We start from the raw sequence: 21,559 nt of genomic DNA on the forward strand, positions 1-21,559 counted from the left end.
TTATCCCTAATCCTCGACGGTGACTTCCTGTGAGCTCTCTGTACTGCCAATAGCCACGGAGGACCAACCCTGCTTAAGACTTCCCACAGCTCCCTCTTATTTAGTGCCACTTAACGTTCCCCATAACCAGGCCACTCTAATCCCATCTAGCCCTTATCCAGATGTGGCCTCTCTTCCAGGCGGCCTGTTCTCTCAGTCTTCCTCCTTGCACACCTCTGAGCATACTGCCCCTTCAGCCTGCTCTCTCCCTCCTACCTCCTCTGAACCACACCACTCAAGGCTCACCCTGGCCAGCAGTGGGACATACTGTGAAGATCTGGAAAGATCTGGGGGTATTCTCCAGCTTTCTGTAGCTTGGAAAGCACAGACACACGGAGCTTTCTCTTGAACTCTTAGCTTTCTATGTAAATGGATCGCCATCAACAGGGCTGTTGGGGAGAGGTCATGAGAAAGGCTGTGCACTTGTCAGTCTTTTCTTTTCTCATGGCCTGGAACACTAAGGAGTTCCTGAGTCATGTGCTGATTTGGGAAGAGAGCTGTCGTGGGAGGAGAATGTACCAACGCCAGATGGTTGGATTTTGCTACTTAATTCCTCACAGCCCTGAAATACGAGCACTTCTGATCCTCATTTTATAGACAAGGAGGCAGACAGGGAACCAGAACCAAAATTCCTGGGTCATGCAGATCAAACAGACTGGGACTAGCCTTGGGGACTGTGATTGGACTAGCCATCACCGTGATTGAAGTGCCACACTGAGCCCAGAGTGCAGCATGCCATTCTAGAGTTTCAACTGAGACCCCGCCTTCACAGAGGAAAGAAGAGATGCTCCATGATTGAGTCTCACCAGCAGTCAGTGGAGGGGCTGGGATCCAAGGCTGGGCTGCATGGCTTCAGGCCTGGGCCCCTGCTGCTCTGTGGTAGAAATGTCCCAGCAGTGAGTTGTGTGGCCTTGGATGCAGCCCCCATGAGGCTGAGGCTGAGTCCCAAATGCCCAATCCAACCTAGGGTCACTGTGGCCACTGTTAATCCCACAGCTTTTCAGCAGTGGTAGGAGGATCCTGGAAATAGCTACGGGTCTGTCAATGATGCTTGTGACAAGTGTCAAGTGTTGTTGGCTCTCAACACTTACCCAATGGTGCATCCTGGGTCTGCCTCTATGGTCCAGATGCAGTTGAGATTGTGTTCGTAGGGGGCCGGGTACCCAGGCGACAGCACCTGTCCTGACACCTCTCCTCTCACTGTCCCTCCACATTCAGCTGAAAGAAATTGGAACAGAACAAGCATCATGGGGTGGCCTGAGCATCCAGAAGTTACTGAGTGGACCCCAAGTCTCTCTAGCCTATTCCAGGTACTTAAGCAGAGCATGTCAGAAGCTTGCTAGGTGAGACTAGTGCCCGGAACTGGAAACAGATTCTTAATACTCAATAATAAAAGACACACAACCCAATTAAAAACTAAGCAAAGGCTTTTGATAGACATGTATCTAAAGAAAGTATATAAATGGCTAATTTGATTTTGAGGGGTTGCTTACCATAATTTAATATTGTCATGCAGCTGCCAATCAAAATCACAGTCATGTCATTCCCATCAGGGTGGTTATGACCAAAAGGCAAGTATTGATAGTGAAACATCAAGTGTGAGGCTGTGGGGGAACCAGAGCCTTGATATTACTGGTAGAAATGTACAATGAGGCAGCCACTTTGGGAAGCAAGCTGGTAGGCAGTTTCTTATAATTGTTAAATATAAGTCACCATACAATACGGTAATGCCTTTCTTAGAAGAAGTGAAAAGCATACATTCACAGAAAAGCTCAAACACAAATGTTCTTAGCGGTGTTATGCGCAGTAGCCAACAAGCAGAGCCAACCCCAGTGTCCATCAGCTGAAGAAAGGAAAGACAAAATGTGGTGTATCTATATGACAGAATATTAGTCATCCACGAAAAGGAATGCACTTCACATACACGGTACAGTGAAGATTTGGAAAACATGACGCTTAGTGAAAGAAGCCAGCACAGAAGACCGTGTGTCGTGCAATTGCATTTATGCGAAGTATCCAGAATAAGCAAGACGAGAGAGATGGAAGGTGCATTATGCTTACCAAGGCTTGGGGGAGTGAGTAGTGAGTGACTGTTAATGGGTAGCACACTTTCTTTTTGATGGAGAAACCGCTCAAAACTTAGTGGCAATGGTGACACACACATGTGAATGAACAAAGTCATCCAACTTGTGTGCTTTCAATGGGTTAATAAACTCGTAAGAGAAATATCTCCCAAGGGTAGGACTCGCTGCTTATTCTATGACCAAACTCCTTGGAACCTCCCAAGGCAGAACAGGAAGGAGTTTGCACCTGGTCATGATGCAAAGGGACCTGTGCTAGGTGCCAGGGCATGCACTGCTCACTGGACTCAGCCCTTCTCCACTGGTCAGGGCCAGTGGAGGAGACACCACTGCACGTGTGTCCATCCTGGAACATGCACAGTACTAGCAAGTGCTGCTGCCCGGAAGGAGGAGGCCAGTTCCCCGCTGGTGCAGGCCAGAGAGTCAGGGAGAGTTTGGATTCAAATGCGAGTTGAAGGAGGGGCTGGAGCTGAACTGGCTGGGTAGGACAAAAGGAAGAGACCCTGTAGTCAGAGAGAAGAGGAAGGGCATTGTAGGGAAGGCTGGGGAAGTGCAGTGGTGGGCAACAGGACTAGGGATCTGGGCAAACACTGGATTTGAAAGACAATGTACCCAAAGCTGCTGAGAATGTCCTCCGCCACAGAGAAGAAGTATAGTATGTACACGTGAATGAGCTCTCTTTACAAAGGGAGCAGACTGGAGTGGCAGCTCAGAAGGCCACAGACGACTGAGCCTCAAGGCAAGGGAGCCAGTGGAGAGATCTGTGCTCCCCATAACCCGTGAGCTGGTGGCTCCCCCAGCCGTGGCCTCCTCTAGTCAGGTCTACTTCTAAGACTCTGTCCCTAAATCTCTGAGACATTTTTCACGTCGTCTCTACTTTGACCCCAATGTTAGAGGCTCAGCCTGGGCCATCACCTCTCCGCTGGCACAGTCCTAGTCAAGGGACTTCCTAAGAGAAGGCCATGCCCCATGCTTCTGGAATGAAGTCCACACCCTCTGGCTGCCCTTCCTTTGGCCTCCCTGACTCCAGAAGGAGCCCTGGTAGTCCTGCTGAGTCCGATGAACTAACTCCACAACCCAGGCAGCCTCTGCTTTGGACCAACTCCACGGTCAGTGCCCTCCCTGTGACACCTTTCCCTGCCCAGGTAGAGCGGATTCTATCTTCCTTTGTATCTATCTCCAGCACAGTGCGAATGAAATGAGTATATTGCAGATGCATTAGAATAGCGTCTGTCTCCTCTGACAGACCAGGCTCGTGGCTGCAGAGACCTTGTCGGAGACTGCACATCGGATCTGTGGTAGAGTGTTGGGCACACAACACAAGTTTAATAAGTGTTTACCGAGTGAATGGATGCATGGACCAGTGAGTAGAAGATGATTGCTTCCCAGGAAAATTACTGTGTCTGAACCAGGGAAGCATGAGGGAAAATGAAGAGGTTTGAGGCTGAGCTGTTTAGGAAAGGGAGCGATTGGTTAAGCAAGGAGTTAAGCGGGAGAAAAGACGGGTTCAGAGTTACAGAGGGGAGACTGACCTGTTATCATGGCTGACCCATGAAGCATCACTCTGACCCTGAGCCTCACTTGGGACTGTAAAGGAACAGATGAGGGAGGAACCTCCTTCCTGTAAAAGTGCTTAGGAGGCTAGCTCCTTTATTTAAATGGGGTGGGGGAGTTGAGTGAGAGGTTGAGTGACAATCTGATAGGGAGCAGGGAGCTGGGACAGTGGGAGGGCATCATCCATGGACCTTGGCTTCCACCTTAGAGGGTGGGTGTTTGGAGACAGGAGCCCTGGGAAGAGCTTCAAAGGGACCTCATCCCTTCATCCTTCCCCATGGGTCACTTTATTCAAGGGCTAGCAGGAGAGTAGGAGGGCAGGAGGGCAGGAGGGTAGGAGGGCCTGCATATTCCAGCCTGCAGCACTCATTAGCAGTGACTCCTTGAGGTGCTACTCCCCCTGGCCTGCCCCCTTCTTTCCATCCTGGAGCCTTGGCTGCTGGGCTTGAGCTTCTCCTTCTCAATGAAGGAAACACTTGACTATTTAAAGCTGTAACAGTCACTTCAGTAGCCCATGCTGAACTCATTCCTCAACATGGCATGTGTAAACACACACACACACACACACACACACACACACACGGACAGAGGAAAGAGACATGCCTATAGCCTGTCTTAACCTCAGTAACAAAGGAAGAAGACCATAAGTACTGTTTATGGGCTGTTGCTGTCTACTTTCTGGGTTGAAATTCTTGCTCTTAACCTTCTGTGTGTTGTGTGGAGACCCCATTCCAATGCAGTTATCCAGGGCAATAGGATCAGCCATGATCACTAAGGTTTCTCACAGTGCTGTTCATCCAGTTGGCCCTCTGTGTGCTCAGGATCTGCCTACCTACAGGAGGCTCTGCAGATAGGAAGCCCTGTGGACAGGAAGCCCTGTGAACAGAAAGCTCTGTGGACAGGAAGCTCTGTGAACAGGAAAGCCTGTGGACAGGAAGTTCTGTGAGCAGGAAGCCCTGTGGAGAGGAAGCTTTGTGGGTAGGAAGCTCTGTGAACAGAAATCCCTGTGGACAGGAAGTCTTGTGGACAGGAAGCTCTGTGGACAGGAAGCTCTGTGAACTGGAGGCCCTTGTGGAGAGGAAGCTTTGTGGGTAGGAAGCTCTGTGAACTGAAGTCCCTGTGGACAGGAAGCCCTGTGGACAGGAAGCTCTGTGGACAGGGATCATCTTCATGACAGTGGTCCATCTGTGTACCTGCTATTTTTGGTAGCTCAGGGGCTTTCCAGTGGCAGGGACAGACTTTTCTTTCTTCTTTTTTTTTTTAATGCTTCTATATCCCCAGACACCTTCCTGCCTCTTTCAAGCCTGTGTGGTTTGGTAGGCACTCATGGTTTCCCCCACGGCTATTTCATTCTCATCAGATCTGCCTGTGATGCACAGGTACATTATAGGTATTGGGCACAGGAGACCTGACTGGCAAGGTCTGGTTTGGAGGAAACAAAGGGCCATGGAATTCTGAGCAGCAGGGAAGTAAAGCGGCCAGACAAACAGAATGGTGGCGGGCTGCTTATTGTTTCATTCAGGCTTGGACCACTGTCTCTGTGACGCAAGCACAAAGCCTCGGGAAAGCATCTGCTGATAACTCGCGAGAACCACAGGCTTCGGAAGGGAAGATGCATCGGCACAGCACGGTCTTCTGTGAGCATGAGATCAGATCTAGCTCATGATCTCAGCCTTTCTCCCAGCATTTTCCTAGACAAGGGAGCACAAATTCATTTCCCCTATAGGGAGACGGAGATCTGGAGTGAACTGGGGGCTCATTCCAGTCTTAGTGTGGCAGGAAGCCCCAGAGTCCCTTCTCATTCAAACAGGGACCCTTGACACTTCTCTATCGCCTGTGCTGCAACCCTGAGGGCGTGGCTGGACTCTTGTCCCACAGACTAAACGTGTGACAATGGCAAGTCACTGTGTGGACTGTACTGTCTGTGTGCTGAGCTGTGAATGTGAGGAAATAGAGAAAGGTGCCCATAAAGCCACAGTGCTCACTAACAGGTAGATCTAATCCTGGCTGATGGCCGGAGGCCCTGGACTCCCGTCTTGAGCTCAGGTTAGGGAAGGACCAAGGAGTTCCTTGCAAATCAAGAGGCACCTTACCGACACAGGTGGGCAGCGGCCGGTCCCATGTCCTGCGTTCTCCACTCAGACACACCAGCTCCTCGCTGCCCCTCAGACTGTAGCCAGGGTCACAGCTGAAGGTCACTGAGCTCCCTGCAAAATGACCTCCATCGTGAACCTTGTAGCCGAATTGTGGGGTCCCTGGGTCCTCACAGCGGATGAGCTCAAAACCTGGGGAAGATGGGAGAGACACAGTAAGCTGAGACTCTAGTGGCAAAAACATGTCGCTTCTCCTCCTCTCTACTGTGTGTCCAGAGCTTCCCTGGCCGCCACTGTGGGTGTGCTAGCCTCAGGCTCATGATCCGGCCTTTGCATGCTGCTTCATGCAAAGGAACTCAGATTTTAATAGTGTGCATGCTTGGGGCCGGGTTTTCTATTTCTTTGGTTGACCGGGCAGCATTCAGTGGGTGGGATCTGTGGTTTCCCTTCTGCTCACTGGGACGCCGTGAGAAGACAGGGTAGCATGGGACTGTCACCAGGCAAGCCGCTGTGTTGAAAGTGCTGGAGGAGGAGAGACTCCCAGGAGCTCCCACTCCATGGGACTCCAAAGACCTTGGCTCTCATTTGTTATTCATAGAGGTCTTGCAGGTGGGTGTAATTATTGGCACTCTACAATCGAGAGCATTGACTTGGGAAGGTTAACCTAAGTTGTCTGAAATTCACACCATTTTCAGTTACTAGAAATGGAATTCAAATGTGACTTTATTTAATCCCGTTACGCGGAGCCACTTCTGAAACAGGTGAAGATCCCCGTGTGAGACGTCTCAGCACCCAGTCGGGGGAAATCTTGAGGAACCCACTGGGCTAGTGGAGTCACTATCACACAATTTGTCAGTCTCAAGTAACAACAGCCCACTGTCTCTTACACTCACGTAACCGTGAAATTATTGCCACAGTTGTAGAACTTTTTTTTTTTTTTTGTCACCTCAAGAAGTTTTAGATGTGTTTCCTCTCACTTCCTTGGCCAACTTCCCTCTGTCTCTATGTATTTGCTCTATGGAGTTCTTAAAATGGGCGGCCTTTGTGTCTGGTTTTCTTTGCCCAGGGTAATGTTTTAAAGCAGTGATTCTCAACCTTCGAGTGCTGTGACCCTTTAATACAGTTCCTCCCGTTGTGGTGACCCCAACCATAAAATCATTTCATTGCTACTTCATTGCTACTTCTACTGTTATGAATCATAATGTAAACACCTGATGTGCCACCCCTGTGAAAGGCCCAAAGGGGCCACAATCCACAGGTTGAGAACCACTGTTTTAAAGCTTCATATATGTTAAAGTCCCAATCAATCATTTCGTCCTTTTGGTTGCCAAATAATACTCCACTGTATGGACATACCACATTTTCTTTATCCACTTGTTAGTTACTGACCGCTCACTGGAATTTAAAGACACATATAAGCATGCATTCTTTATGTCTGCTAGGAAAATACGTTTATACGAATAAAATGAAAGAGTCTGACTTCATTTAGTCAGACCCAGTAAAGACTTACTAGAGAATTGAAGTTCAAAGCCTTTGCTGGTGTTTTCTGCATCTGTGATGAAGTCAAGCCACAGGGTGCTGGATGTGCTGTTCAAAGTCACCCCCAACATCTCAGAGCGGCTGAAGACCCCCAACAAGCGGGCGGAGTTGTTACTGCCATCATAGACCTGGATACCAGAGACCCCAAGCCAACGTCATCAGAGTTTCCTGTTTCAGACAAGGCCTTCTCGCCCCGAAGCCTGCCTTTCCAGCGTGTGGCATCAGCAACAGCTGCTGGAGAGGCAGGCAGCCCTCACATGCCCGAAGGGCGGCCAAGCGAAGCCAGCAGCTGAGTTAGCTGCCTCCTTTCCCCGCGCGGTTAGCACTGGGCCCTGCGCCTGTCTAGACTTTGGGAACTGGTTGCTACCCTAACCGTCCTGTGGCAATCTGCTTGTTTCCTCCTGGTTCAGTCTCCAGCAGCCTTGGGAGGGCAAACTGGGGCCCTGATTCCCCAAGCCATCTGTTTCTGTCGACAGATAGACTAAAGTCACACGGCGTGTGGGCATCACTCAACACTCTCTTGTCCTTCCAGTAGATGACACAGCCACTGTTCTGCCTGCCTGTGGGGGTGGCCCTGCCTTGACCGTTCTTTTGAGCACGATCCCTGGGGTGCAAGCAGGATGTAGTTAAAACTGACCACCGGGCGATGGAGGCCCGCCTTTCCCCGGGCCTGGCCTCTCCCCTTCCTGGCATAATGAGGGCTCCAGCTAGGGCCTGCTGGGTTTGCCAATGAGGGAATAGTGCTGGCATCTGGCTTCCCTCATTCCCATCTGTCCCCTGAACTTCTGAGTACCAGCAAAGGCAACAATCATCAGAATAATGAACTGGCTCCCCAGGTCTCGAGGTGGCTGCTCCTTTCTGGATAGTTATACAAATAACAACAGAAGTTGTGATTGAGTGAGGAGGCCCCCCGGCGCTTTGGTAAATATCAAAGATGGGATCTATGGGTGGGAGATGGATGTTTGTGCACGGCACACAACGTGGTGCCAGCTGCCAGCAAATTGGAGCAATATTTCCACCCTTCCACCTCGGAAGCAGCGCCATCCTTCCAGCTAACAGCAGTGCCGTGCGGAGCAGAATTTTGTGGAGGCTCCTCGAGCCCAGTCCCTTTCCCGATCCTGTTAAAAGAATCCTGGGCTTCCATTCTGAGCTGACACCTCTGCCAACAGCTGAGCCCACTGCTCTGTTCAAATGGCTATAAAAACCTCATTCGAAAAGTGTGTGTGTGTGTGTGTGTGTTTGCAGTCATATGTGTCACATAGTGTGTGTACAGAGGCCAGAGGCCAGTCTTGGGTGTTAATCCTGCCTTCTACCTTATTAGAGGCAGGATTTCTTGTTTGCTCAGACTCACTCTTGTTTGCCACTGAACATGCCAGGCTAGCTGGCCCGGGAGCTGCCAGAACGCTCCTGTCTCCACCTCCCATCTTGTGATAAGGGGCCTTGGGATTAGAGATACCCACTACCACATCCGGCTTTTTATAGTGCTTCTGAAGAGTCTAACTCAGATCTTGCTTGCCCAAGAAATGGCTTTACCTTCTGAGCTATCTCCAGAGCCATAAAAACATGTCTTCCACCCACGAGAACATCTGCTGGACTTAAGGATCAGGATATCAATAGTCAACGGTCGATACATCACGTTAAGAAGCCATAAGCTCAGGGAACAGACCCCTGGATGTAGGGTTGCTGTACCCGGAAACATCAAACCTGCTCAAATCGAGCCTTTGTGTCCAATCTCCACCTAACACAGAAAACCGGGGCCAGAAGCTCAGATGAAATGACACACTGGGCAGGTGGCAATCAGAGTCCGAATGTAGAAAATGCCACTGCGCCAGCGGATGCCTTCCTCAACAAATAAACTAGACGACGAGAAAAGGGAAAGGAGACGGGGAAAGCTACAGGTTAACAAAGAGCCCACGGCAAAGCCAGCATGCAGATTTTATGTGGAGCCTGACTCAAATAAACTGTAAATCCAAAAATATACGATGACATTTACGAGATAATTTGGAGATCTCAACATTACCTAGATGGGTGACGGTGTTAGGAGATTATTGTTAATTAATAAGTATAGCGGGTGTGGAAATTTTTTTTCCTTCTTAATCTCAAAGCATGATTTGCCCTAATCCATTAAGGACCAAAAGGTTATTTGTATCATCATGGTAAAATATTCATTGCAGAAAAATGTATAAAACAGAAAAGCACACAGGAAACAAAACAGGTTTTAGATCTGTTTTGCTTCTGTGGAGATCATCCCAGGCTCTTGTGTTCTGTGCAGTGAGTGTGTATGTGTGTGTGTGTGTACTCCCAGCACCCATGCTAAAAAGCCAGGCTTTAACTCAGAGAGCAGGGATTCAGTTGTGAGTCACCTTGCCGGGGTTCAAAACCCTGCTTGTGAAGACTCCTCCCCCCACTGGTTTTAAGCCCACCTCTCCTGCACCTGTAATTCTGCACTGGTCTATAAACTCGGATTTGTTTGTGAACTTCCTCTTTTGTCATTTCTGCTTCAGTCTGTCACCAATTTAGAAATGTTTTGGTGCTGGCGTGTGCCTGTAACTGCAGCACTTGGGAGGCAGACAGGACCTCTGGGTCTTCCTGGCTAACCAGTCTAAACTGGTGAGCTCCGGGATCAGTAAAAGGGGCAGTGATTGAGAAAGGCACCTGGCATTGACCTCTGGTCTCCGTACACAAGTGCACACGTATGAATATGCACATACACACAGGATCAAACTATAAACACATGTGACAATCAGTTCCTCTGCTTACTATAGCACATATCATTTTCAAGTCTTTAAATAGTTTTCCACAGCAGCATTTAAATCGCTGTAGGGATTTGCAGCATAAAATTAACACAATCTGCGACATGATTATTTACTTAGCAGCTTCCAGAGTGTGTGCTGAGGAGGTAGGAGACTCAGCAAACCCCACAAACAAGAAAGCTGGTGTTTTACTACAATATTTTTGTCCTAAATCTATTTGGAATTTATTTTGCATATCATGCAAGATTCTACCTTTCTCCTTTGGTCCGTTAGTCATGCAGCAAAATCCTGTAGTTCGGGGATTGTTTGCTTTCACTTGTTTTTGATACACACTTTCATAATGTAGTTTTGGCTAGCCCAGAATTTGTTATGTAGAGCAGGCTGGCCTTAAGCTCATTGGAATCCACCTGCTGCTGCCTTTTGAGTGCTGGGATTAAAGGTGTGCACCAGCATTCTGGGCTGCAAAATCCTGTTTAGAAATATCCCACCCACAACCAACTTGTTGATGGACATGGACACAACCATGTCCATCTCTGTGGCATGTATAGTTTCAGCATGATTCCACAAGTTGGGATTTGTTTGTGAATTTTCTCTTCTGTTGCATTTGTCTGTCCTTCCAGTGCTCTGTCCATACTGTTTTGGGTATATTCTAGCCAACAATGACGGGCCAGTTCATCAGTATGTAGAGGAGATGGAAACATCTTCCCGAGAAACCCCAGACAATCTACGCACATCTGGTCCACCCCCCTAAGTGCAGAACTTTCCACACATGGGCGGCATTCCTGTGGCCGTTCGTGAATTTGCCTGCTTGCGAATGTGGGCTTCCGTTCTTCCAGAACAAGAAAGCTGGCTTCAGCGCAGGCCTCACCTTCCATCACGTCGGAGCTGGCCAGGCTGTTCTCCAAGGAGGGGTGCTGCCACCAGCTTTACATAAGTTTCATCCAGCAGTTTCCCTGGCTTTCTATCTATGCCAGAACTTGGGTTCTCAGGCGTTAGGCTCTTTTCCAATTTGATGGATGTGCAACAGCGCTGCAGTTTCATTTAACTTTCCCGGATCACCACCCAGACCGAGCAAGGGTGACTGTGTTCACCAACAATCCCACCACCCTCCTGTGAACCTCCAGGAGTTCATCATTCTCTATTCCTGGCACTTCCCCACCTTCATTACAGTTCTGTCTTCTTTGAAAAATCAGCTTTTTATAATTTTCTGGTAAAGATTATCCACGTGCTGGGGGGACAAGTCTCTAGATGATTTCCAGCTTTTGCCTCAATAACAAATGAGAATTTTATTTTCCTGACTGCACGTTTTAATTGGTTACAGAAACACCAGCTGCTTTGTTGAATCGTCTTATTGGTTCTGATAGCTTATTAGTTGAATCATTTGTGTCCTCTAAATAAACGAGACAATTTTCTACTCTCCTTTCTAATTTTTATAGCTTCTTTTTTTTTGTTGTGGCTGGGTCTCACTGTAATGGCTTGGAGCGGCAGCACAATGCCAACAATGGTTGGCAGCGTCATGGCCACTGGTCTTGTCTTTCAGCTGCCTGGAAACCTGCAGGGAAATTTCCCATTAAACCTAATGTTTAGTGTGGTGTTTAGAAGGGCCTTTTGGCTGTCCTAATCAACTCTCTTTTTTTTTTTCTTTTTTCTTTCTTTTTTTTTTTTTAGAATCTTGTAAGCATCTTTACTGGAGATCGGCTTTCATCTAAGGGTGTTTTGGGATATACTAACAGGACTCTTTCTTCCTTCTTTCTAACCTGTTCCTAACATATTATATCGAAGCACAAGAAAGTCGTAATGTTTAAGGAGTTCAGACCGAGACAATGGCATTGTCATGAAGGCAATGTAAATGGCAACATCATGAGTTTTTCTATTGGGTCGACACGGCCCCACGGTCCTGGATCCTTTGTATTGATAGGCTGCCTGGATTCAATCTGAGATTGTCTAAGGGTTTTCAGATCAATGGTCATAAACAAGACTGGCCCAATAGATCCATGCTTCTGTTTTTAGCCTTTAATTTAGTTCTATCTGTGTGGAATATGGAGGAATGATTTGACTTATAACTAAAAAGGGAAAAATTAAATAAAGCTAATCAACATACTCATCACCTCAACTACTTCTTTCTGGTTCTGTCTGTCCCTCTGTCCATCTGTCTCTCTCTGTCTCTGTTTCTCTGTCTGTCTGTGTGTATGTGCGTGCGTGTTTGTGTGGTGTCTTCTTCAAACCTTCTCTAATTTTTTTCCTTTGAGACATAGTATGAAATCTACATATGAGACATATGTAGACCAGGCTGGTCTTGAACTTTGAACTTATAGAGATAGGGGGACTTTACCTCCTGAGCACTGGGATTAAATGTGTGCACCACCACACTTTGCTCTACCTTCTACTTTCTTTTCTTTCCTTCCTTCCTTTTTTCCTTCCTTCCTTCTTTCTTCTCTTTCCTTCCTTCCTTCCTTCCTTTCTTTCTTTCTTTCTTTCTTTCTTTCTTTCTTTCTTTCTTTCTTTCTTTCTTTCTTTCTTTCTTTCTTTCTTTCAGAATGAGAGCCTCACTGTACCACAGTTCTCTGATTTAGCTAGGCAGGCTGGCTAGCAGGTGCCAGGGTCTCCCTGTTTCTACCTTCCCCAGCACAGGACTGCAGATATACACCAGTGTGATGAGCCTGGCTTTCACACGGGCTCAAGGGATCTGAACTCAGGTCCTCATGCTTGTGTGTGGCAGGCACTTTGCTGAATGAGCACTCTCCCCACCCCACTGATCATTCTTTGTCACATGATTGTGAAATATATGTATGCTACCCAGCTTTATTACTGCAGGGATTAGTCATAAATTAGGCCTGGCCTGGGGCTTTTGGGGGACGATAGAGGGGTTTTAAATTTGTAAAAATGGTTTCTGGTCTATTTGGCTTGTCAACTGTCTTTGTTTCATCAACATCATCATCATTTTGGTGTTTCGTTTGTTTGTTTCCTTTGTTTTGAGACAGGATTTCTCTCTGTAGCCCTGGCTGGTCAGAATTACACCAGGTTGGCTTCAGACTCACAGAGATCTGCCTCCCTCTAACGCTCTAGTGCTGGAATTAAAGGCATGTGGCACCATCGCCCAGTGGTTCTCACTTTAGAATATTAGTGCTTAAAAAAATATTAGTTATGTGGTTATGTGTGTCTTAGCGTGGGTATTTGCCTGTGAGTGCAGTGCCAGCAGAGGCAAGGAGGAGCCTTGGAGCTCTTGGAGCTGAAGGCACAAGCAGTTATGAGCTGAAAGTTCCATGTGCAGGGAGCTGAACTTGGGTCCTCTGAAAGATCAGCACAAACTCTTAACTGCTAAGCCATGTCTTCAGCCCCAAATATCAGAATTTTCTAATCTATTAAACGTCTGCTTCCATTTCTTTTCAGCCTTCAGATAGATTCCTTGACTTACAGCTGTTCTTATTTCGCTTTCACTGCAACCTGGATCACACCTACATTTATATCCCCTTTCACCACTATATTGTATATACCCTTCACTTCTGTTTTTGATCAGTCTTGCCAGGTTTATCTTATTAGTCACTTTTGAAAAAAAAAGTTGATTTTGCTGATAATGCTACTGCTAGTGTGTTTTTTTTTCCTAGTAACTTCCTTATTTGATTGATTGACTGATTGAGATAGGATCTCATTGGGCAGCTCTGGTTAGCCTGGAATTCCCTGAGCAGCTTTGGCTGTCCTGGAATGTCATGACATTCTTCCTGTTCAGGTCCCAGGAAGTGGGGTTATAAACTTGATCCACTATCCCCAGTTCATGCTCTTCTTTAGAAACCATCCTTTTCCGGTCTGGGTGCACATCACTGCCATCCCAGCACGTGGGAGGCTGAGAATAGAGGATGGAAAGTTTGCAGGCTACACTTGGAGAATCTCCAAAACAAGCAAGTAAATAGACAAGCAGGCATCTGTCTTTCTTCTTCTCTCTTTGGCTCTATTCTGTCTTATTCAAGTCACTAAGCCCTCATTTATTTTTCATGTGGGTGACTTGTCATAGGCTCACAGAGGTATATTAGAATATTCCATGTAACTTCTCCTAGGCATGTTATTTGGCACATCAAGTGTTATTGTGGATCAATTGAACATTTCATTAATACAAAAGAATCCTGTTCTTCATTTCCTTTTGAGGCATGGAGACGTTCTCCAGGGCATCTTCTAATGAGCTGATTTCATTTTTCTATGTTAGCACCTCCCTTCCTTGTCTCCGTTTCGTGTTTTAATTGGATGATCGTGTTTTTCATCTCTGTCCAATCTTCCCTCATCTGAGATAGCTCTGTTTTCATTATTGCCTATTTTGTGCCATAAATACAATATTCTCTCAAGTCCTGTGAAGAATACCAATTAGGAACTTTAAAAGTATGTTTCTGTTCTTTGTGGCAAACGGAGGGGAGATTAGCTCTGATCCCGCAGGCAGGCCCCCTTCTCATCTGCTGAATATTCACACATGTTTGGTTAATTTCCTTGTTGGCACATCATTGCAGAGGGAGAATGGAAACGGGAGAATATAGCCCCCCCCTAGATTTTCTGGGGGGGAGCATAGGGACTGTGCCAAAGAGGCCCCAGCACACCGAAGCACTTCCAATGGTGGGTGCTGGGGATGGTGGATCCCTTCTCTGCTGAGCCTGACAACTCCTGATGGTCTTTCCCTGGAGCTTGTCTTTTTGCACTCCTGTTTTTCTTCCTGTCTCACTCATGACTGAGCGGCAGAAAGATCTATTGCAGGGACCGTATCAAGAAGAGTGAGGCAGCAACCGAAAACAACCAGAATGTGTGGTGGGCTAATCCCATATCCCAGGAAACCTTTAGCTTTTAGGGTAATGACCATGTCAGAAGTTACATATGCATGAGAACATGCCAGGTCAGAAATACAAGCCCTCAGGTTTGGGGAAGCAGTCAAGGACGTGAAATATATTGGTACTATCTTGAGAGACAATGCGTGGAGAAGGTGACAGATTCCCAGGTGTGTCAGCACCAGCCAACTTCGTTCGCACAGGTGAAGGACATCCAAGCAGTGTGGAAGATGAGCCAGTTGTACCAAGGCAAGGGGCGGAAGTTGTTAAGGGCAACTCTCAGGCTCTGGGCTCCTTGCGTAGCTGTGTCGAGGATGGCATGCCTGCTGACTGATTCCAGGGCAGCTCTGAATCCCACTTAGGAAACTATGGTTGCCAGTTTCCTTGAGTCCTAAGAGTTTCCTTATATGTTCATGTCCTGAGTTCTTTCTAAGAGGTTAAAGAGTTTTGGGGAGAAGATCTAGGACAGGAAAGGGACAAATAATGCCATTCCAGTCTCCGTGCCTTCCCTTATCCAGAAGCTTCCTCTAGCGAAGTGGTTCTCACTACCTAAGGCTTCCACCCTTTAACACAGTTCCTCCTGCTGTGCTGACCCCAGCCATAAGATTACTTCTGTTGCTACTTCATGACTGTAATTCTGCTGCCGTTGGAAATCATAATGTAAATGTCTGACATGCAGGCCAGGTTGAGAACTGCTGTTCTGGAAGGTTCAGTGATTCCAGGTGGTTTCTGCACACGTGCACGCGTGTGTTATTTCACGAGGAGTGAGGTAAGAAGGGGAGCAATGCTTCCCACACAATGAGCGAGCAAGCATGCGTGTGAGTGTGAGAGAGAGAGAGAGAGAGAGAGCGTTCAGGCTCAGGGATCGGTCAGTATACCAACTGTCCATAAACACCACAGTCATTTAATGGCTGCTCTTTATACCGCCCAGAGCAATGGCCTTCGGTCATCCGGAATGCTCCTCATGTCAGTATTTCTCCAGCCGCTGAGAATGAAATCGTATTAGGATAAGCTAGTAAAGTTCCTTGGCTTAGGATGAAAATGACTAAACCTGGGTGCTGCTTTCCATATAATCCATTTCATTACTGCAGTTCCTCAGTACATTCTTCAGGTTCTGCTGTTTATTACCCACACACGAACACCCCACACATTATTGGTGACAGCCACTTAGCCACACACAAAGAAATCCAAGCCACGTCTCTCAGGCTCTTAATAACTGCCTCTGCCATCTGAGTCCTGCCATTTAATTCCCTAATGAGCTCACTTCCTTCAGCCTGTTGATGCTCAGAGGCCATTGTCACAGCACAGCCATGATACTGCCTGCTCAGAGCATACGTAAGCACAAAGCATGCTGACACATGGTGTGGATGTAAGTGAACAGATGTACCAGGCCAGACACATAGATCCACATACATGTGGAAACATCCACAAGAAACTGTGTGCACACACATACCAGGTACTCACACAAACACTACATACCCCAACCATGTACACACATGTGCCACACACACATGTATACACTATATACCTCAAACATGTACACACACAGCACATACATGTACTCACACATACACTATATACAAAATATGTACTCAGGCACATAACATCTACACAAACCCAGACACTACACACACGACATGCACACATGTCGTGTACACCGTGCAATCATACGTACATGTATCCATATACTGTATATAACATGTGTACATGTGAAACTATAACATACAGCATACACAGCATGTAATCATGTTATGCACATGCGTGTATACCCACTACATACATGTGCTCACCCACATACAGCCTTAGGGTTTGTCCTGCTGTAATAATACCATGTCCAAAAGCAACTTGAGGGCTTCTCCTTACACCCCACCTCACAGTCCATCACGGAGGGAAGTCAGGGCAGGAACTCAGGCAGAAGTCATGGAGGAGTGGTATTTACAGGCGTGCTCGCCATGGCCTGCCCAGCTTGCTCTCCTATCAGCCCTCGCACTACCCGTCCCGCAGGCTTGTCCGCAGGGCAGTCTTTTAGGTGTGGTTCCCTTTCCTCAGATAGCGCTAGCTTGTGTCGGGTTGACAAGAAGCAAAAATAACAGCTACAACAAAAGAAACAAACCAAAGCAACAACAAATCAACTAGGACACACATGCGCACACACGTACAAAATCTCTCTCACACACACTATGAGCTCTAAATTGCTCAGATTTTAAGGTCCACAATGAAAAATATGACCCACTGACAGCTCCAACTGAATTCATCGCTATTTTTTAAAGTGTGTGTGTGAGTGCGCAAGTACACTTCTATGTGTGTGCATGTGTGTGTGTGTGTGTGTGGCATAGCGTAAAAATGCACTATAAAAATGCTTGAAAACAAGTACATGTTTCCTGTGTGTGTGTGTGTGTGTGTGTGTGTGTGTGTGCGTGCGTGTGCGCATGTGTGGGGTGTAGTATATGTGCATGCACACATTCTGTGCGTGTGCATGTACGTATGCACTTGTGTGTTTGGGTATGTGGGGTAGGGTCGATGGGAGGTGTCCTCCACTTATTTTTAGAGACAGCCTCTCGGTGAACATGGAACTCACGGGGGGGGGGCGGGATTACAGCTGTGCTCCACCAAGCCGGGCTTTCGAGTGGGGGTGGGGGACCCAGACTCCTCCCTCTTGCACAGCAGGCGCTTCCACCGCCGAGCCCGTCTCCCCACTACCTCATCAGGACGTCAGCTCCCACACGCGTGAGGGCAGGCAGTTCCCGACGCCACACAGCCCTCCCTTTTGGGCCTCCCTTTCTCCCAGCAGGTGAGGACACCCGTCAGGGCGTAGGTGGACGAGAGAAGTCTGTCCACCCAGGGACGGCTGGGGAAGCGACCACACGTGGCCGCCTACACCCTGAAGGGAGTCAGCTGTCGTTACCTTGAGGAGGTCTCCGTCGGCGAGTTCAAAGGCCTTGGCTCTAAGCTGAATGCCCTTCCCCGGCTGGGTCTGGATGGAGTAGATACACTCGTGATTGTTATTGTAGTTCACAGGAAAGTTGGGGGACAGCAAAGTGCCCTGCGTGCCTGTGACCGAGTTCCCACACTCCGCTGGAAGACAATGTGTGCACAGGTTAACCGACTCCCACAGAAAGCCACTCGCCGTTCTGTATTAACCTCACAGGGGTGTCAGGGCTGTCTGCTCGCCCACCTGTCCATCTGTCTGTCTGCCTCCAGGACAGCCTACCAAACCTTTTTTGGTTTGTTTTATTTTTTTTTCTGAGACAGGGTTTCTCTGTGTAGCCCTGGATGTCCTGGATTCCCTTTGTAGACCAGGCTGGCCTCGAACTCACAGAGTTCCATCTGCCTCTGCCTTCCAAATGCTGAGATTAAAGGCGTGAACCATCACGCCTGGCTAGCCTACCAAAATTTTAATGACACTACAATTCTGCCTGCTTTCTTCATCTTTCTTTGCTTGTCCCTTTTCCATAGACACAGAAAACACATCACCAGAAGCCTTTTTCTTTCACTGTGTTCATTTATTAAGAACTGGCCCCCCACATCTGTTGGCATGGTGTCATGGCAATAGAAGGATGCCAGAGAAGGGGACGACCAAACCTAGAAAGCAGAGACCTTTTAGTACTCAAAGATCGGAGTTTGTAAGGGATGAGACTGAATAATAATAATCACTAACCCTTACAAGCAAAACACCACATAGCCCCTTTACCAGGGCTATTGTAGCTAAGAGTCACAAACGCCAGACCACTGAGGCAAAGAGCAGCCATCTTCCCTAGTTTAAACATAGGAGCCTGTACTTAGCTGCTTGCCCTAGTGTCAATCCAGAAAGAGGAAGGGCTGGGAAGACCGCCTCCTTGGGCTTACATTAGGGGCCCTGAGACTGAGACAGTGTTAGAACATGCTAAAACTTTGCTCCGTTTCGCCAGCCAATAAAACCATCCTACCTCTGGAAGCCTGTTTCTTCTGCAGAAACAGTCTTTCCCACTTTTCTCGGGCCTTCATTTATAGCAGCATCACATTCTGCTTGATTTCTTAGTATTTCCATCTCCTCCACTGTCTTAGCATTCCTTGGGAGGCGGGTTGTCACGGTTCTGCCTCTTCTACATCTGGGCAGTGCCTGCCTGGTGGCAGGGCAGAGCTGGGGACCCCTCAGCGGGCTCTCTGAGACTCCTAACTACGAGGCTCCCTCCATAACTCCCCATGTGGCGCCTGCCACGTCGCTCCCTGCTTGCCTGTCATTCACATTCATCTCCTATCCAAACTATGAGCTACATGAGGGCCAGGGCCATGCCTGAAGAGCTGTACATCTCCAAGGCCCAGATCTGTAAAACAGATATTTGTCGAATAAACGGATGAATGGAGGAATGCGATCATACGCCGATCTCCGAAGAGGCACGGGGCTAAAAATAGTCAGGTTCCAGAAGGATGGAAACAGGAGGCCAGATGGCAGACTCATTACTTGTCTGGACAGATGGGAGGGTTGGAGCATGTCTCTGTGGTGGTTGGTGGCACGTCTGCTGTCCCCTGCTGCTGTTCTGTGCCCTTAACTCTTGGCTGGAAGGACCTTCAAGTCCACTAAGAGGCTATTAGCCAGCTCTAGTTACCCTAAGCTGGGAGTGTGCTAGATGACAGCCACGGGTCACATGGAGACCGTCAGCACTGAGTCTCTGTGGCCTTTGTCATATGCTTGTCTGCTCTCCTGTCCCCCAAAACTACTCTTAGTTCTTGGAAGGTGGCCCCGGCCACCACCAAGTCTCTAATTTTCAACGGGCCCTGTTCCCTGGCTCCCATTCTGTTCTTTGCTTTAGCTGCCCAAGACTTTTCACAGGAGCTTGTTTGTTCATCTTGATGGAGAGAGGGTACCTCGAGTGCTTGGAGCTCAGCTGGTGAGCACGGTGACCAAATATCAGCCAAACTGGACTATAAAACGGAAGGGACGAGGAGGCTAACCACGAGCTGGGAAGCAGCTGCTAGCGATTCCCTCAAGCATGTTTCTAGATTGCACATTTCCTGGGTGCCCTCAGCTGAGGGCGAGGCTTGGGGGGGCCGCTGAGGGCTGTGCACAGCTTAACACGACAGCTCAGTCTATCTGAAGCAGAGCCTGTGGTCTCCGGGCTTCACACGCCTCTTCCTCCATCGAGGGCCGAGGCACGAGGTGCTCTGGGATGGACAGACTTTGGAGGCAGACCAACCTCAGAGCAGCTCTCTGAAGCCTGGGCTCTTTATCTACACCATAAGAACATCCTCCTGAGACTAGGGAATAAACGTGTAAGGTCTGATGTGGGAAACAGGTGAACACAGACAGACTGGTAGGCCTTCACTCAGGCTTGTGCTGCCAGCTCCACTGGGGGTCCTGTCAGCCCTGGAAATCTCAGGAATCTTACTGGAGAGTCTTAGCTGTTCAAGCTCATAGTGCCCTTACTGTTTCTAGAGCCCTTGGCCCTTTGCCCGGCTCGTGACAGTGGGCTTCCTCAAACATGGCCTCTGGCAGAGCTTCAGACTGCTTTCCCAGCCCCTGGTTTCCTGCATTCTGGCTTTCTGTCCTACTTCTGGCCTAGCAAGACCCTCCCATCTCCCCCACACACCCAGGGCACACGTAAGAGGACTCGGGGCTGCTTGCCTCATAGGTGTCCAGGCACTACCCACTGACAAGGTCCTGACTCCCTGTCAGGGCCTGGATTCTAGGTACAAAAGAAGGGACAAGAGTTAGGAGGGACGTGACACTTGCTTCTGGGAGAGTTTCCAAGGAGGCAGGGGAGATGCGCAGATGCCACAGGAAGCCAAGCACAAGCATAAATGGAGACAAACCAGTGTTCCAGAGAAACAAAACAGGCACATGCCCAGGGAAGTGCCACTGCTGATTCAGACATCTGTGACTTCTGCTGTCCCTGTCAGGCGAGGTCCCAGTAAGGGCGGGGGCTGTGTCTTATCCATCAGCCTGGAGCTGATGAGGCGGAGGGTTAGGTCTTCTCCACCGCTTTGGGGTTTCCAAGGACAGGACCACATCTCTTTTTTGCACACTGGGGTCCCCTCCCATGGTCAGGGCTATCTCTTCCACATCAAACGCAGGGGCCCCCGAGGCTGTCAAGGGCAGCCACACTGTGCATTAGAGCGCAGGGCGTGTCTGGGAATGTCCCTGGTGGCATAGAGTGGGCTAAATCATCTAAGTTACACCTTACAGTGAGGGTGGCAAGTGGGGGCACCCCCCCCAACGGGTGGGCAGGCCTGCCATAACTCTGGCAGGAGTCTCCACTGCAGGGCTGGTTGTAATTAGAGGTGATTATAATTGGTGCGTGTTATTAATACCACATGAAACAAAAGACAAATGCAGTAATGAAAATATTGTGTGGTGTCATGAACAAACAGTAATTGGAATAATGAGTTAAAGAACGAGTTGGTGTAATGAGACTGGCGAGGCGGGGACGTTGGTGGGGTGAGCATCTATCTAGGGACCTAGAGAGCCCCACTGGAAGCAAACATCCTCCAAGGCCCTCATGGAGGGGCCTGCCAGATGTGCAGGCAGCTGCTGGCGGGCAGGTCTGAACTGACCTCCTCCAGGGTGAGTCCTGTTGCAGCTTTTTTTTTTTTTTTTTTTTGTCTGAATGCTCCCCTTCTGAATTTGTAAAAGATTATCGATGAACCAACGACAAGTCATTAATCCGTAAGCAAAACGATAAAGATGTTATCGGCAAGATGACAATTATGCGGCTCCCCCT

General features: G+C 48.4%; 1 protein-coding gene across 3 annotated transcripts in view; it reads right to left on the reverse strand.

Annotated features, from left to right (window-relative positions):
• The window catches only part of Csmd2 (CUB and Sushi multiple domains 2), a 550,287-nt gene that overhangs the window by 134,328 nt on the left and 394,400 nt on the right, over positions 1 to 21,559 (reverse strand). For all 3 annotated transcript variants that reach the window (XM_060379514.1, XM_060379513.1, XM_060379515.1), the window contains 4 exons: positions 17,767 to 17,936; positions 7,278 to 7,434; positions 5,768 to 5,959; positions 1,131 to 1,257 (listed from right to left, as the gene is read on the reverse strand). In XM_060379514.1, the coding sequence (XP_060235497.1) occupies positions 1,131 to 1,257; positions 5,768 to 5,959; positions 7,278 to 7,434; positions 17,767 to 17,936 (646 nt within the window). The remainder of the gene's footprint in view (positions 1 to 1,130; positions 1,258 to 5,767; positions 5,960 to 7,277; positions 7,435 to 17,766; positions 17,937 to 21,559) is intronic.

Source organism: Meriones unguiculatus, chromosome 3, assembly GCF_030254825.1.
Source record: "Meriones unguiculatus strain TT.TT164.6M chromosome 3, Bangor_MerUng_6.1, whole genome shotgun sequence".
In the NCBI taxonomy this organism is placed as follows: Eukaryota; Metazoa; Chordata; class Mammalia; order Rodentia; family Muridae; genus Meriones; species Meriones unguiculatus.